Below are 17,257 nucleotides of genomic sequence, written 5' to 3'. Positions count from 1 at the left end.
TTAAATTTTGCAAATTACCAAATCCATTCTTAAAAGTGTGTTAAACACTAACTTTAGTCCTCAGTAGTGTGTGACGTCAAATTCTCGTGACAAAAACATTTAAATTTTTGTCCATCCATGTATCCAAGGATCACATCCGGTAGATCTGGCATTACCACGCATGCAAAGGCACTTCACCTTGAATGTTTTTTTTAACATTACTAAATAGAATACTTTTCTTTTTTCTAATTTATGCTGTTCAATAATTCTATTACTTACATGTTTTCAATAATTCAACAATATTAATTAATTATTTTTTCTCAACATGTTTTTCAACTCATGTCAAATACATTTTTTTTAGCTGATAACAACGTATATATTTTTCTTTTGATGTCATTTGAGATTGTTGAAGTTTGTAAGAAATATTTTGTAAGGTTATTTTGTTGTGATATCTACGAGATCAAGGTGGTACTTTTTATGTTTAATAAATCTAATTTTATTGAATAAATTAAAATGGCTTTTATAAAAATAAGATATTCAAAAATTAAATCATTTAAAATGAAGATTTAATTAATATTTTAGTACTAAGATTCGAGAAATTTATTTAATGCGATCTCTTAATAATATTTTTGTCTCAATAAATTAAGTTGGATTTTAAAGGTAATCACTATCTGTTTAAACTTTTTTCTTCCTTTCCAACAACCATTTTTTTTTTCTGACATAATTAAGAATATCAAAAAAATTCATACATGTAAGTATTTATGGATAAAATTCGTAATGGATAAGAGATGCATATTGTAAATAGATATCTGCAGATAACATATACGAATATTTTTAATATCCACATGTTAATGGGACGAGTACGGGTATCATAGTATCCGTAGATATCCGTACCCGTTATACTCTAATTTAAATTAAAAAACAAAAACATGATTAAAATATTAATATATCTATTTTGAATGAGTTATTTCTTATCAATTAGTTTTAAAAAAATTCATTTCTTTGTAAACTGTCATTCAACATTATTTGAATGAGTTATGTATTTTATTTTATTTGAATTTACAATTAAAATATGTTATTAAATATTTATTTTTATTTTTTTATAAATATTATGGGTATATGTGGATATTAAAAAATTATGCAAATAATTGCATAACATATACCTAATAAATATTGGTACAGGTATGAAACAAATTTATCCAACAAATAAGTTATGGGGAGTTAACCCTACTCGCTTCGTTGACATCCTTAAAAATAACTCCACTAAGGTTGTACCTCGGATGCTATCGTGTCACACCAGACCAGGACACCATCATATTGCTTTGGAAGACTATCTTTTCCTCGCCCTACTCTTGGCTTGACTTCCAATGTGACATGTCAATGGCATTGTGGCGGAGCTCCATCTCCTTATCGGACCTAAAAGAGAAAAAGGTTCCCCATCCAACTTGACCCAATTTTTCCTTCAATTTTTTTACCTTATCGACAAAAACCACAGAGGAAAACGAATTAAGGCTTTGGAGAATTCTAAACTACTGATGTTCCAACTGGTCATTATTGGGGACACCACTAGCTTGATCATGATAAGGGATGATGAAGATGAGGCCAAAGCCATTCTCCATGTTCTTCTTCTCAGCAAAATGTAATACTTTAATGATCCTAACTCAAACTATATCATGATATCAAACGACGTTGTATTTTAGGAGTATCATTCTGTTAATAACAAAATGCTACACAAATTTATTTGTAAGGTAATCATTTTCGAACCTAGCATACCTATCTGAGGATTGTGTCAAATGGGTTGCATTCATTTTTGTTTAATTTTCTTTTTATTTTTCTAAAATTATGTTTTTTTTTTTTTTCATTTCGGTACTCTCATAAAATTCTTGATTCCATTATGTAATTTCGAAATATATTGTTTACATTATGAAAAATCAATAACTTTATGGGAAGGAGGAAAACAAATATTTTGGTATATTAGTTTTTAGGCTTAAATAATTTTCTAATAATAATATACGGATATTTTTATTTTGAGTGTTTAACATTTTTTAGATCAGATACCGGAAAATTTGTAAAAAGGGGTCCGTTTTCAGGTGTGTTTGTAAAAAGGGGCCTGTTTGAAATAATATTGCAAAAGTGGGTCGTGTCGTCTGGCGGGAGGACGACATTAAGGTGAAGTCGTCCTCCCAGAGGCCGGTTTCTTTTTTTTTTTTTTTTTTTTTAAATGAAGTCGTCCGGCTTCCGACCGGTTTCTGCATGTAGCGTGCTGAAGTCGTCCGACAGGAGGCCGGTTTCAGTTTTTGATTTTGTTTTCGTTGCATTTTTATTTTATGTTTTATAAATTTTCAATTTTCAGTTTTTTCAATCATTTACATTTCTTAAATTTTTTGTATAGTATATTTAATTTGTTGGGATTCTTTTATTAGTATAATAAATTAATTTAAAAAAATACATCACATAATAAAAATAACATAATAAAAATTCGCAATCAATACATAATAAAAATGACATAATAAAAATTACATAATGAAAATAATATAATAAAATTGGATAAAGTAATAAATTACTGACGGTAGGGACAATTGCCCCTATGATGTCCTTAATTTCTACAATATGAACATTTGCTTCGTCTGTTTGGATTTGGTTCATCCATCTCATTATGGATTCTATTAGTTGGTGGTCTTCCCCTTACCCTACGACGCATGTTTGGGTCTGGAATGAAATTTGGTCTGGTGTATATGGACCAATATTCTTTATTCCTAACCGGATGAAACTGTATTTCATATGCTTTGTTGATGTTGTAGAGGCTATAAACTGGGTGGATGTATGTGGTTAGGTCTATATGTGAGAAAAAGCAAACAACTATTATGTGATGATAAGGCAGTCAAACAGCTTGAAAATGACCACAATCACACCACCAATCATTTAATTTAACTGTAAAAGACATTGATAGGCGGTGATCATGTGGAGAAAACATCTCTTGAACTTGAAATTCATTATTGTCTCGTGAGTATCGACGCACTTGACACATTCCCGCTTGTTGTTGATTTTTTCTAATAATAGTATTAATTTCCTCGGGATACTGGTGGCCTGCTCGTAACATGGAGTCTGCCTTAACCCCTCTCTCAACAAATCATGTTGCGGTCCTTTCAAATGTTGCCTTAATTAGGGCACAAATTGGTAATGAACGAGCTCTTTTCAAAACAAAATTCATACATTCTGCCAGGTTTGTTGTCATGTGTCCGAATCTACTACCCCCGTCGTAGGCCTGAGTCCATTTTTGTAGTGGTATCCTATCGATCCAAGATGCCACTTCTGGTGAATGTGATCTCAAAGCCGCAAATTTAGCATCGAATATGGGTTGTTTGACCTCGTAAGCTGTAAAAATGCAATTATATTAGTTAATTTAATTATCGAATATGATGACTGAAAGAAAATTTTTATTACCCATATTCTTTAACCGGTTTTTCAATTCGTGATTCTTGAATTTTTTGTTCAAATTGGAAGCAATATGACGTATGCAGTATACTGATTGCAATCCATCTGCTTCCCATTGTACTTCTTCAGATTGTAGGGCTGCCAATATGCCTTTCCCCCTGTCTGTTATCAAGCAAAGGTTTGATTGTGGTGTAACGTGCTCCCTTAAGAGTTGAAAAAACCATATCAAGGCCTCCTTTGTTTCTCCTTCCACTATCTTGAGCTAGTGCTGTTAACAATGTCTCTTGATATCTTCCTGTGAGAAATGTGCCATCTACTTGGACAATTGGCTTGCAATAATTAAACCCTTGAATGCATGGTCCAAAAGACCAAATACGCGTTCCATAATATAGCAAGAAGGGTCAGGTTGGCCACTAACAAGTCTAGGAGATCCAGTGCATTGAATTATTGTGCCGGGATTGCTTTCTTGTACAGCTTGATACCACCTGGGAAGTTCATTGTAAGACTCTTCCCAATCTCCAAACTCCTTAGCAAGCGCTTTTTGCTTACCATTCCAAGCTTTGTCATATGAAACTGAATATCCGAAACGATTCTTAATTTCAGCTACGAAACTTTTGATAGGTATGGAAGGATTTTCCTTTACAGAGTTCATCACAATAGAACCAATTTGGTTGGAATCAAGATTGACATGATCTGCAGATTGCATGGTTGACAAACAAGTGTGGATTCCGTCAATCTTTTTAATCTCCCAATTCAGACTCCGCTTGCTATAAGCAGCCCGTAAACGCCACGGGCAGCCTTTTTTGTGGTCGACACATCGACATATAAATTTTTCAGATTTGCTCTCAACAACCACAAATATGTAACCATTGTCGATGTGGTATTGCTTGATATATGACACTGTGGACTCTTTTGTGTCAAAAGACATCCTAATACATAATGAATTTTCGGTCACTGGATTTGAAGCTTCAACTGAGGTGTGACTTGATGAGCCAATATGATCTGTTGTATGGATTGTATATTGGTTGGTAACCAACTCATCTTCACTAAAATAAGACAAAATATATGGATATTCACTTTGTCCTGCCATTTTCGTGCAAATATGGTGAAGAGTAAAAATTTCGTATGGTCAGAAATAATAAGGGGAGAAAAAACTATGAGACTTGAACAAGAAAGTGGTGTTTAAATCGTGTCCAGTGAATCAATATTAATGGCAGCGGTCAACCATATTAAATAACCTATTTTAATGCACACAGACGTCATTAAGGACACTGTTTCTTAATAAATAAGTCGTCTTAGTGCCAACTACTTCATTAAGCCAGCCGCATTAATGCCAACTACTTCATTAAGCCAACGCCTTCATTGAGCCAGCGACTTCATTAATTGAACAGTGCAGAAACCGTTAGGGGGCCTGGCGACATTAAGTGAAAGTCGTCCGCACTGATGACGACTTCAGTGTTGCGCTACCTGACAACATCACGCGCACGCGAATCTGCACACATTTATTTCCTCGTTGACCGTGCTCGTCAAGTGTGGATTCCCTGCTGCGCTAGTTCCAAGCCATGAATTCAGGGAAATAGTGGAATTCAGAGATTCCTCCTACTCCCTATGCCATGCACAGTCCAATTTTTACATGCACTGGTCTAAAGGGTTGGCAGCTTTAAATGGCTTTTCTGAATGCATGCTCTCAACCACATTGCACGAAAATATTAAATTATTGATGGAAAGCTACTGTGCATTCACGTGAGGAACCAAGGCATTGGTTTAAATACCTTCAAGTTGCATCCATATGCATCAGATTCATATATTTCGGTTTGTGTATTGTGCTTAGATTGGGAGAGAATTGTTTGAAGTTTGCGCGCAGTGGGAGAGTGTTGAATACTTCACCTTTGATAACTTCTATTTTCAAGGTTCAAGTATGATTTAATACTTTCTTTTAATTAATTTGCACACTTAGATTCTAATTTTTATTTACCATTCTTAATTTAGCATGGGACAAAATGGACGCCTACCTCACGATATGTCACTACTCCGGCTTCAGCACGAACATATTACTCACGACTTATGGGAAGGACGAGAACAAGTTCTTAGACCGAGAAGAGCTGGACTTTGGATACTAAACAATCAAGACATACTTGATCCCCATGTCATAAATTTAATGCATCAAGCTGGATTCGGACACACCTTGTACATCCCAGATATGGATGTCAACCACTTCCTTTTCAGTTTTTTATTAGAAAGATGGAGATCAGAAACTCATACATTTCACTTCCCCCATGGAGAAACCACCGTGACACTAGAAGATGTAGCTGTCCTCCTTGGCCTACCGATAGAAGGAGATGTGGTAACTGGTCCCACTACGGTTGACGACATATTCACCACCTTTCATGAACATCTAGGTGTCATTCCACCACCGACGGTGATAAGGGGGAACTCAATTCGAGTATCTTGGTTAAACACTACTTTCCAACAGCTTCCACCCAATGCAAACAATGAGGTTATTGCTCAATATACGAGAGCGTACATTCTCACATTGATTGGAAGCATTTTAATGCCAGACACGTCTGCAGTTAGGGTACATGTCATGTATCTACTTAGGCTAGCTGACTTGGATGTCGTCAGAAATTATAGTTGGGGCTTTGCAGTCTTGGCTTGTCTATATCGTTGCCTAGATCATGGCATTCACCTACGCCAAGAAAATATTGGTGGATGCATGATTTTGTTACAATGTTGGGCTTGGGAAAGGATTACTTCTATAGCCCCACCACTTCAACCTTTAAGTGATCAGGAGGTGGCTGATGGGGATGGTTTCCCTATCTGTAGAAGGTAGAAAGCTAACTTTTAAATTATTTTTTTTCTTCTCATTTAACTAACTTTAAATTGCAACATTTTTATTTAGGTGGATGAACGTAACGCATCGGATAAATCCAGCTTCAATTTCAGTTACTGATTTTCGGTTGAGATTTGATCAAATACGTACAAGACAGGTAATACTTAAGGTAATTGCAAGTTTTTTGTTTTTAAAAGTTTAAAACTAATGTCTACAATTTGGTTTCAGTTCTTGTGGAGGCCTTACATTCAACCCGAAGTTAGTCGATTGATTGTGGTTGACATCCCTCCGATCTCCAGAGCAACACTACCAATAATTTGCTTCGCGACAGTAGAAATCCATCAGGCGGATAGGGTGATGCGTCAATTTGGTTTAAGACAAAAAATTTCGCCTGAGCCGGTTAACCTGGATCAAGTTCACAGGGATGACTTGAGGGGGAGAAACGACAGAGATTGGGTGGCGCATCATCACCAATGGATTGCAATTTGGAATGATCGTCAAAATCGGATCATTCAAGATACACCGTTCAGCGGAAACGGTCATTTGCGTGATGAAACACTGTATATGCAGTGGTACATCAACCACACTATCCGCTATATATCTCCATCAGAATCTTTCGACGATGAGGTTATTTATAATACATTTGTAGTACATTTTTTTTATCATACATACTTATTCATGCCAATAACCATGTTATTTATTTTATAGTACGACATATCACAAGAACCTTCTCAGCCTGCTTCACAACCCTACACTGCCCATGTTGGGTCTTCTCCAGATTTCATGCATCATCACCAACCCTTTTTCGGACAGTCCCCTATGGGTCAAGGTCAAATGTTTGGACATTCACATCCTCAATTTGACAACCCATCAAACACCTCATTCCAACATATCCCTTCCTCATACGGTTTCTTCCCGCATCAGTCAACTTATGGTGCTGGTCCATCACATATGTTTGGAACCAACACCATGACACCACCATCTGCCTATTATCCAGGATCTTCATCATCAATGCCATTCTATCCTCCGCCAATGCCTTCCCAATCACCACAAATTCCTCAAAATGTCCAAAGTCATCAAGATGAAGATGACGATGACGATGATGAACCATAACAACAACCACTAACACGTCCCAACAGACCCAAAAGAAGACCAACATGTGGAACCGGAGGACATAGATGACTGTTTCATTATTTTCAAGTTACTAAATTATTGTATTTTAATTTTTAATCATTTAAAAAATATATTAAAGTTTATTTCTATTTTTATTTCAATTTATTATCATTTACTGTTAAAAAAAAACTAAAATGAAGTCATCATCCGCAAAGACGACTTCATTAACGCCAAACCAAAAACCGACCTTCAGCCGGACGACTTCATTTAAAAAAAAAAAAAGTGGAAACCGGCCTTTGGGAGGACGACTTCACCTTTAAAGTCGTCCTCTCCCCTGACGACACGATCCAGTTTTGCAAATAAAATTTCAAACGACTATTTTTTACAAATTTTTGGTCAAAGTGACCCCTTTTTAAAAATTTTCCTCAGGTACCTAATGAATTAATTTCTTTTATTTAATTTAATGTTATTTTCATCAATTTCATTATGTATCTTAAATACATATCATATAATTCAAAGTACTAAAAATATATATAGCCTACATATAATGAAAATATATCATTCGTTAGGATGAAAAAAAGAGTTAATAAATTATAAAAAATAAAATCTAAAAATATTGTAATTTTTAGATACTTAAGTCAATAAGAATGACTAAGTATTGGAAGAATTTTTTTTTTATTAAACACTCAAAACAAGAATCCATGACATAGGACCTAAACTTTATTTAAGTCTTATCTTTACTATTATATTTATTTTTATAATATAATTGGTTTTTGTCTCCATAAAAATTCTTATCGGGTTTAATCCCTAGAAGGCATTGCATTTCTTGTTTTTTAAATTTTTATTGGTTCACTTTTATATGAATAACTCTCTTGAACTTGAACTTGATTGTTTTTATTTTAGTCCTAATCAAGGACAAAACTCAGCACAGTCAACATTTTACAAAAACTATTTAATACAGACAAAAGTCCACAAGAATTAATGTCAAATAAGAACCAAAAGTAAAAATCTTATTTTTTAAGGATTAATATCACACAAGAACAAAACATTGGCAACAATAAATTATATAAGCTGAATACAATAAAATAAAACTCCTAGCACTAGACAGTAATATAGGAGATCAATATATTACACACACAAGAACAATATATATTGGATTTTCACAAAAACAAAACATAAAAGTGTATCATATGACTTATTAACATATAACCTAATCACATAAAACATATCTATTTGCAAAATTAGATATGTTATATATGAAAATCTAAATACCCATTTACAAAATTATGTTGTTAGTATATTTAGTAAGATGATCTGAAGAATATATTTTCTGGTATTTAATATGTAGTAGTAGAAGCTGCTTTTAGAATACACACAAAATCTGATTTCTTTAACCAGAAACTTTAAAACCAATTATTCCGTTTTGGGGTGAATTAGTGGAAAGTGCGTTGTATAGAGTATGGGTTTATGGTATTCCTAGTAGGAGCATGTGATGAGAGAGGAGAATGCAGTAACTTTGGACACAGAAAATGAGACATAATAATTCACATGAAAACTGAAACACCTGAACCTCAATCTTTGTTCCTTTGCCTTCAAAATTTACCAAATTCTTATGTCACATATCCTGCGCATGCTTCATTGCCATTAACCTCTTTTCCTCTCATGTATCCGTCAGCATACACCACTGATACACATTTAATGGAAAAGCTGAACCTGTGATTATTTTATAACAGGTTCGTTGGATCTGGAGCTTATGATAATAATTCAAAAATGCTCACCAAAAAACACACTTTGAGGACTCAGAGTGTTAAGGTTGTGCTGTGTTGTGTTGTGCATGCATGTGGTAGCTAAAGTGGGACCTGAAATGCACATGGCAGCCACACCAGAATCAGAATCAGAATCAGAATCAGAATCAGTGTATATATTGAGTTCACTACTGAGCCACCCTCCTCCACTAAACCCTGTTTCCTACACCTTCAACATTTTCATCCATGACTTCTTCAACTGTCACTCTCATCTTCCTATTTTTCTCTCACTTTCTTAAAGGTGCTAATCATATCTCCATAAACACCTACATTTTCTTTCTTCTATTTATACTTTTCCGTAGATGGTAGATATTTGGATAAAAAATTCCTTGGAAATTTTAAGAATGTAAAATGTTGTTAAAAATATACCGAGGGGAAATATTATTTTTTTCCTGAAGTATATTTTTTTCTATAAAACAGATTATTTTATCCATGTATATATTAGTTATTTAGAAAAAATAATTTTAAGTTATAACACTGTATAAATAATTATGAAAAAAATTTATCTAGTAACCTTTTCTATTTTAACTTATCCAGGGTCAAATTCAGCGAAATTTACTATAGTAAACAAGTGTAGTTTCCCGGTTTGGCCAGGGATTTTGTCCGGCGCCGGAACGGCGCAACTCGCTACCACCGGCTTTGCCCTGCAACCCGCTCAGTCCGACGCCTTCGTCGTCCCCACCAATTGGTCCGGCCGCCTCTGGGGCCGAACCCTGTGCTCCACGGACTCCGCTGGAAAATTCTCCTGCGTCACCGGAGACTGCGGCTCCTCCGCCATGGAATGCAACGGTGGAGGGGCAGCTCCGCCTGCCACACTAGCTGAGTTCACCTTGAACGGCGGCGGTGGACTGGATTTCTACGACGTCAGCGTGGTGGACGGCTACAACCTCCCCATGCTGGTTGAGGCACAAGGCGGCGGGGGAAACTGCACCGCGACCGGATGCGCGGCGGACTTGAACGGAGGGTGTCCGGCGGAGCTGAAGGTGAGGGCAGCAGCGAGTGGGGAAGGCGTTGCGTGCAAGAGCGCGTGCGAAGCCTTTGGGGATCCGCGGTATTGTTGTAGTGGGCCCTACTCGACGCCTGAGACATGCAAGGCGAGCTCTTACTCGCAGTTGTTCAAGAGCGCGTGCCCACGCGCCTATAGCTTCGCATACGACGATGCCACCAGCACCTTCACTTGCGCCTCTGCGGATTACCGCATCACTTTCTGTCCCTCCTCCACCAAAAGGTATAATAAGTTAATTTCTTTTCCATATTAAGAATAGTTATTGTTTTGAAAATGATATATTTTTCTAAAAACATGAATAATTTTCTTAACGATTTAATGTAGGATGAAGTGTATTCTTAGCCCTTGTAAATATTCTTCTTAAGTTTAATATGGTTAATGTTTTTTCGAAAAAGGAGTATTTTTTTCTAATCTTGCATAGTCTTATTCAATGATTATAAATTTCATTTTAAAACTATCTCTTTAACATTGAGAATCATGCTAACTTTTACCAATTAGTGACGAAAAGAAAGACCTGTTTAGGAAAATTCATTAGATACCAGTGCAGAATTACATTTTTACCTCATTTTATAGATTTCGGTTGGCAAGGAACCGAAGCATATAACGGCGCGGTGACATTTTTGCAATTTTAAGTAACTTTTATGTCTCGGTTCAAGAAAAATCCGAAGCCAAAAGGAGTTATAGACTTCGGTTCAAAAAAAACTGGTGCCAAAAGGTGTTTATATGCTTCGATTGAACAGACCCAAAGCAAAAAACGTGGCTAAAAATTTCAAAAAGAACACTGAACCGGGGTCAAATAGGACTATATGCCTCGATTATTAATTGAACCGAGACCATATAGTTTAATTAGAGCACAAAATGCGAACACTTTTGCTTCTTCCGCGCTGCTGCATGTTCTCCATCTCTCTCTGCGAACCCAGACTTGTCCCAAAACTCAGCGATACTAGAGCTTCTAGTTTCTTCTAGCACTGTCAAACTTTCCTCCAAATCCAACAAGTCACCGGAGCCGTCATTCCCGGTGGAGAACTGAAACGCGCCAGAGTTGCTCAGCTTGCCGGAAAGCTCCCCGACGTTGCTATGCGAAGCTCGATGCTCGAATGCGATCACGAAGGTGGGAGAGACCGTCGTTTCGGACGCTAACTTGGAACCCCTAGGTTCGAAGCCAAGGGTTCTGAGAGGGGGCTGCGCCGGTGAGACCAGGGAAGAGGTGTCCTTGCCTCGAACAAAGCCTTGTCCAAACTCCCGTTCGGCATCAAGTCATACACCAGCAGAATCTCCCCCTTTTCGTGGCACCACCCTTGAAGCCGAACCAGATTCCGATGCCTCAGGCTCCCAATGATAGACAACTCCGACAAAAACTCATTCTTCCCCTGACTGCTATGGCTGCATCTCTTCACCGCAACAGTGTCCCCGTTTTCAGGCAAAACCCCCTTATACACAGTCCCAAACGCGCCATGACCAATGATCCTATTCGCATTGAAACACTTTGTAGCAGACTTCAGCTCCTTGTAGGTAAACTGCTTCGGCATTTTAATGATCTCTGAACCAAGCGAATCAAACTTGTTAACACAAGCATGGTCCAATTTTCGCTTAGGTCGCACCACAACAGATCCAGGAACTTCTGCGTCTCGGCATGTCACAAGGCCGTCACTTTTCTCACCATACCTAACCTGCGTCAACTGTGCACAAGCAGCCATTGCCGCACCAAGGGGTATCACCACAGGGAGTTTTGTAGACTCACCGGTCGGAGCAACTAGGGGTGGAAAAGGAACCGTATGGCTTTGGTTCTCGTGGACCCGAGGCAGAAAAGGAACCATATGGCTCCGGTTCATTTAGAACCGAAGCATAAAAGAGATTCTATGACTTCGGGTAACAACCGAGACCAAAAGGGAATACTTTTTGACCTCACCCCAATATGCCTCGGTCCCAGACCCGAGCCAAAATGAGAAAAATAACCGGGTAAAAAGCCTTTACCGGTGGAAATATAAAGGTAGAAGAAGAATGTAGGTTTTCATTTTTGTTTCTTAAGATGGAAGCAATGATATTGTAATTGTGTTTGTTTGTGTGTTCCTCTGTAAAGAATGAAGAAGTAAAATAAATGTTTTTGATATTACGCAGGTCGATAAAATCAGGAAATGGGAAATTCCCAGTTGCAGTAGATGTGTCAGTTGGGCATGGTTATGCTGAGAAGTCACCGAAGCTGATGATATTAGGTCTTGCCACTGTTTTATTAACAATATGGTGGCAACTATAAATTAGGTGATGGAAGCAATTAAAGACTATAATTCATATTCCAGAAGAGTTCAGTTTTTGATGAACTATGCGTCCATGCCAATGATAGTTTCCATTACTACAATGCATGAGGAGATCAACTTGTGGTTCACACGCACATATATAATCAGCAGCAGGGTCAAGATTGTAACACAACTTCAACAAAATCAACAGATTTAGATGATTCCACAACCAGAATTAGGATTTTAAATCGGATTTTGGTGATATGGCTGTGTTATGTATAGTTGTTTTCTTTGTTGCAAGCTGATGCAATTGTATAGTTTACAATTAGAGAGTGAATTCTTGGGTGCCATAAAATCACTTACCAACTTAAATGCTTCAATAACTGTCACATAATATATCAATATACATGTTCTAAAATACCAATAGTTGATCAAATTTAAATGTTTTACCATGAGTAATTATCGACTGTGTTTTCAAATGACTTGAAATTTATATAAATAAGTTTGACGGAGAGAAAATGACCTAGCCACTTGAAATTGAGAATGGAATGAACGAAGAAAAAGTCAAATATTTTAGTTTCACGTATTATTATTTGTATCGATTACGATACTTATACAATTTTTTTTTATATAAAGTTTATTTTTTAATTCATATCAAATATTTTTTTTCTCTTTTTAAGTCACATCAAACATTTCTTTCATTCATTAAAATGTTATGTGTATATCGTTAAAAGTTTGTCAAAAAATAAATTTTCTATTTGTATGATGATACACTATATCAATCTATATGTAATTGTTTTAAATATTTACAATTAACATTTTTTATTTTTTTAAATAATAAATAATGTCCTTATGTATATACATTTTAATTTTAATTTTAACACAGTAAAAGTAAATTTTCGGAAATAAGAAAACAGTCTTAATTAATAAAAAAAAGTTATTTTCCAACAATTACCTAGGTTTAATTCTGTTTTAATTATGAATTGTTTTATCCCAAAAGAGGAATGTTAATAAACGCATTTATAATTCTCTTATTGATTCATATACTTTATATTATTGGCAAATATTATGTGAAATTAATTCATTACATAACAAACGAGATTGGTTAAGTAGAAGAAGATTGATTAATATAATGTGACCTGTTGTCTCAAGTTCGCCTACTCTTCCTTTTCTTGCGTTTTGTGCATCTATTTTCCTTTGATTCTTTTCTGTTTTTAATCCCTTTTTTTTTTGTACTCTCTCTTTTTCACTTTTTTTTTTAATTTCCAAATTACAAAAACTAATTTTTAAGATATAAAAATGAAAAAATCGAAAAAAGGGAAAAAAATGCAGAAGAAACTCCATTTTCCCCTTTGGTCCATACAAGCTGATCAATCTACTTCTCAAAAGTTCGTGTTTTCTGTTTGTGGGCTTCATGAATGAGGTTCGGCCTATTACAGGTCCAAGTACACTATCTTGTACAAGAATGTGTTTTTTTATTAGCTTTAGTCAATTCCACAAATAAAACCTGAAAAAATATTTAGAATGTGATTTGTAATTTTTTTTAATTTAAATTTGGATATCTCATAAAAAAAAATCAATTACAATCGTCACCATTATAAAAACTTAAAAAAATTAATAATTTATTATTTAATACAAATGAACAAAGAACTGTAAGAAAAACAATATTAAAGTAAACTATGAAAAATCTAAACTTATAAATAAATATATAATATTGATAAATAATAATAAAAATATTTATATTTAACATAAAAGTACTATTATACTATAATAAAAAATTGCAAAAATTGATGTAAATTATAAGACAAGACAATTAATTCACACTTTGAAGAGTCATGGATTATCTTGGACAAACATATGTTGACCGACAAACTTAAATGTTCAATTTCTTTGGTACTTTTTCATCAAAACATATATTTAACTTGGCAAATACTAAAGTGATATGATTAAATTAATATTTTTGCTAAATGCATATTGCATAAAAATAAAAATTGTATAGAAATTATAAAGTAATTTCTAATTTGATGAGAGGTCAAATTAGAAATATTAAATCTTAAAGTAATTAATCTAATTAGGATATTTAAAGGGTCATGACCCCTTTCTAAGAGCACACACACAAAACGTAAGTTTCTATTTCTTTTCTTTTCTCTCTATCTCCATCAGAAAAGAAAACCTATAAAGAGATACTAATGCTCTACAAGAGGAAGATCAAAGGAGGATCAATAATGCTCTAATAATATTATCATTATGTTGAATTCATATATACTTTTGCATTCAATTTACAGCATGTTTATTAATATGAGATAATATTTGTGATTTATCGTTAAAATTAATATTAGGATTATAACTATTTGTTTCTAGGAGTTATGATTTCATATGTAAATATAGGTTGAAAATTTTACATTAGTAAAAATGAAAGAGTTGAATAATGTATAAAAAAGTTACAAACATTCATTTTAAAGATGATATGAACTCATTCTTCAAATAAATGTCCCTTTCACTATTATATTTACTTCCCTCAACTTCATCCATCACTCTCTGTATTGCGTATCACTAAATAGTTCCGAAATTTATCAAAAATCTACTCGTCGATCACCAACACTACTAATCAAACCTAAAGTTTATCGTACAATACTTTATCACCCTTACACCCAGTCACTTGCATCTGTCCTTGTTTCTGATGCATGCAACTTTTTTCATATTTTCGAACCAAGAATTATACGTGTAATTAAACTTTATTATATATAGATATATTTGCAGTATTTTAAATATTTCAAAAGGCAAAAAGTTACACGTGATTTAGTTTTTTCACTTTTAAATAGTTTATATACTATTATTCTCTATATACTTTGCAGCCTTAGGGTATCTGATAAGTTTCTACACTTTTAATTGCATTATTAATATTTTTTAATTTATGGAGACCAGTCATATATATATTTTTAATTTATTTTTATCTTTTTTCTTTTAAATGATTTTAAAGCTCATTTATTTCTTTTCACATCTTTTACTTTCTTAAAAAAAAAAACATTTACAGTTTTATCAGTCTCATGCACAGCATATTAATTTCTCTTTCTCCCCTTAATAATTGATTACTCCTTAACAATCGACACTATGTTGTTCGTTCCAAATTATTACCGTTTCATCCCTTAATTAACGTAAGAAATCCTTCAATCAAATTGTTTTCATAATGTAATGTTAAAAAAAAAAATCCATGCAACTTTTTCCATATCTTCCATTTTTGCTTTTTCACCTTTTCATTTCCTATCTTTGACCCTTCTTTTCATCTTTTACGTTGTTTTTTTTTTATCGTTTAATATTATGCAATAGAAAGCTTTTCACATTTTGTTCAGCGTCGTCCCTATCTCCATTTCAACGTGCACATAAATTAAACCAATTGTGCATCGCTAACGTTAGGTTAAGGAGGCTAAATAAAAGAATGAACACGAAAAGCATTTTTCGCTTTTGCTATCAAACATGCTGATCTGCTGCTGATGCTAATCTTTATTAAAGAATGAAGAGTGCATGCAAAACCAGAAGAAAAGGTGTGTGACGACGATGACGATAAAAAATAAAGTTAAAAAAAAGAAGAAAGAAATCTTATCCACATCACTACTTTACACGACATGTAAGCGAATCATGGAACGATGAATACGTCGACACTGTCGTTAAATTCAACTATCCCATGCCAGCAAAAGCTGCGAGAGTCTTCTTATATTGTAAATTCCTTTATAAGCTTTAAGAGGTTATCATCTATTTATTCAACTATTTCTTTCCTTCAACAATGCTAAAAACGCTACAAAATAAAATTATATATAATTACGTAGTCCTTTGTCATAATATTCCACTTTTTTTCCTATGTGGGTCGCATTATGCAGTGAGACTTGGATTGGAACAGTTAACTATAGATATCTCCGACCTTTGCGAGCCACAGATGTAAAAGAAGTTGAAAACAAGAAGATGGATTAGGTTTAATGAAGAGAAGTGTGATTGCGGCTGTAATTTAAGGTAGTTTGGTAGTGTGTTGACAGAGATGAGAGGTAGGTGTGTAGATGTTAGGTTTTACTTATGTCTCAATCGTTATCCACTCATATTTCAATTTAACCACGTCATTTTTGGAGTTTTCCACACATCAAACACTGACTTTCACATGTCTATAGACCACTTTCAGAGACAAATTGCAGGTAAGATTTGGTGTCAGTGACCTCAAAAAGGTTAAGAAAAATATGTGAATGCAAAGTTTTAATTTATTATGTCGTAAATACTGTGTAATATTTTCTCATCCGTTTAACTTATTAAATATATTAGTTTTGTGGCATATATATATATATATATATATATATATATATATATATATATATATATATATATATATATATATATATATATATATATATATATATATATATATAGAACATGCATGTGGAGAGGATGGTAACGGACATGTAAGGTACGAGTAGTAACTCCTAATATTTTATCTCTGGAATAAATATATGTTTCATATCCATCTCCATATCTGTACGGGTATCTATTATGTGGATACCCATATATTTTTTTAATATTTATGGACATTCATGAGTATTTGTGGATATTTACAAAAAAAGTTTTAAAAAAATTTAATATACTTTAACTATAAATTCAAATAAAATACGATACATAACATTTATAAGTTTCAAACAAAGTCAAATAATTCATTTAAATAATGTTGCATAAAATTTTACAAAGAAATAGAGATTTTTTAAAACCAATTGATAAAAAATGCATTCAAAATTAATGTGTTAATATTTTAATCGTGTTTTTTTATTTTACTTTTAATTTAAATCAGAGTATAGCGAGTACATATAACCACGAGTATGGA

The 17,257-nt window shown here is 34.0% G+C and overlaps 2 protein-coding genes and 1 pseudogene across 4 annotated transcripts; 1 reads left to right on the top strand and 2 right to left on the bottom strand.

The window, feature by feature from the left end:
* Positions 1–3,109: 3,109 nt before the first annotated feature.
* Positions 3,110–4,504, bottom strand: LOC146887914 (uncharacterized). Its single transcript, XM_085670464.1, has 3 exons — positions 3,732–4,504; positions 3,424–3,617; positions 3,110–3,354 (listed from the first exon to the last, which is right to left on the bottom strand). The coding sequence occupies exons 1-3, from the start codon at positions 4,502–4,504 to the stop codon at positions 3,110–3,112; spliced, it is 1,212 nt and encodes a 403-aa protein (XP_085526590.1).
* Positions 4,505–9,301: 4,797 nt separating this feature from the next.
* Positions 9,302–12,820, top strand: LOC114177004 (thaumatin-like protein 1b). 3 transcript variants are annotated; one of them, XM_028062219.2, is made up of 3 exons: positions 9,302–9,403; positions 9,700–10,390; positions 12,287–12,820. In XM_028062219.2, the coding sequence occupies exons 1-3, from the start codon at positions 9,349–9,351 to the stop codon at positions 12,420–12,422; spliced, it is 882 nt and encodes a 293-aa protein (XP_027918020.1). In that variant the 5' UTR covers positions 9,302–9,348; the 3' UTR covers positions 12,423–12,820. The 3 variants fall into 3 exon arrangements, with proteins under 3 accessions (XP_027918020.1, XP_085526701.1, XP_027918021.1); XM_085670575.1 differs by lacking the exon at positions 12,287–12,820 and adding an exon at positions 10,742–12,276; XM_028062220.2 differs by having other exon boundaries at positions 9,320–9,403; positions 9,757–10,390.
* On the bottom strand, positions 11,305–12,000 carry LOC146887913 (L-type lectin-domain containing receptor kinase VIII.1 pseudogene; annotated as a pseudogene).
* Positions 12,821–17,257: the final 4,437 nt, after the last annotated feature.

This window comes from Vigna unguiculata, chromosome 3 (assembly GCF_037176805.1).
Source record: "Vigna unguiculata cultivar grain cowpea cultivar isolate G323 ecotype 2 chromosome 3, ASM3717680v1, whole genome shotgun sequence".
Lineage (NCBI taxonomy): Eukaryota > Viridiplantae > Streptophyta > Magnoliopsida > Fabales > Fabaceae > Vigna > Vigna unguiculata.
This window is presented reverse-complemented; position numbering and strand designations above follow the sequence as displayed.

Excerpts from the sequence above, each read along its gene's own strand:
- LOC114177004 (XM_028062219.2), top strand. The coding sequence starts at position 9,349 with ATGACTTCTTCAACTGTCACTCTCATCTTCCTATTTTTCTCTCACTTT. Across the intron at positions 9,404-9,699 it reads TTTCTCTCACTTTCTTAAAG|GGTCAAATTCAGCGAAATTT; the intron begins GTGCTAATCATA and ends TAACTTATCCAG. Across the intron at positions 10,391-12,286 it reads TGTCCCTCCTCCACCAAAAG|GTCGATAAAATCAGGAAATG; the intron begins GTATAATAAGTT and ends GATATTACGCAG.
- LOC146887914 (XM_085670464.1), bottom strand. The coding sequence starts at position 4,504 with ATGGCAGGACAAAGTGAATATCCATATATTTTGTCTTATTTTAGTGAA. Across the intron at positions 3,618-3,731 it reads ATTGCAAGCCAATTGTCCAA|GGAGCACGTTACACCACAAT; the intron begins GTAGATGGCACA and ends TCAACTCTTAAG. Across the intron at positions 3,355-3,423 it reads AAACCGGTTAAAGAATATGG|CTTACGAGGTCAAACAACCC; the intron begins GTAATAAAAATT and ends GCATTTTTACAG.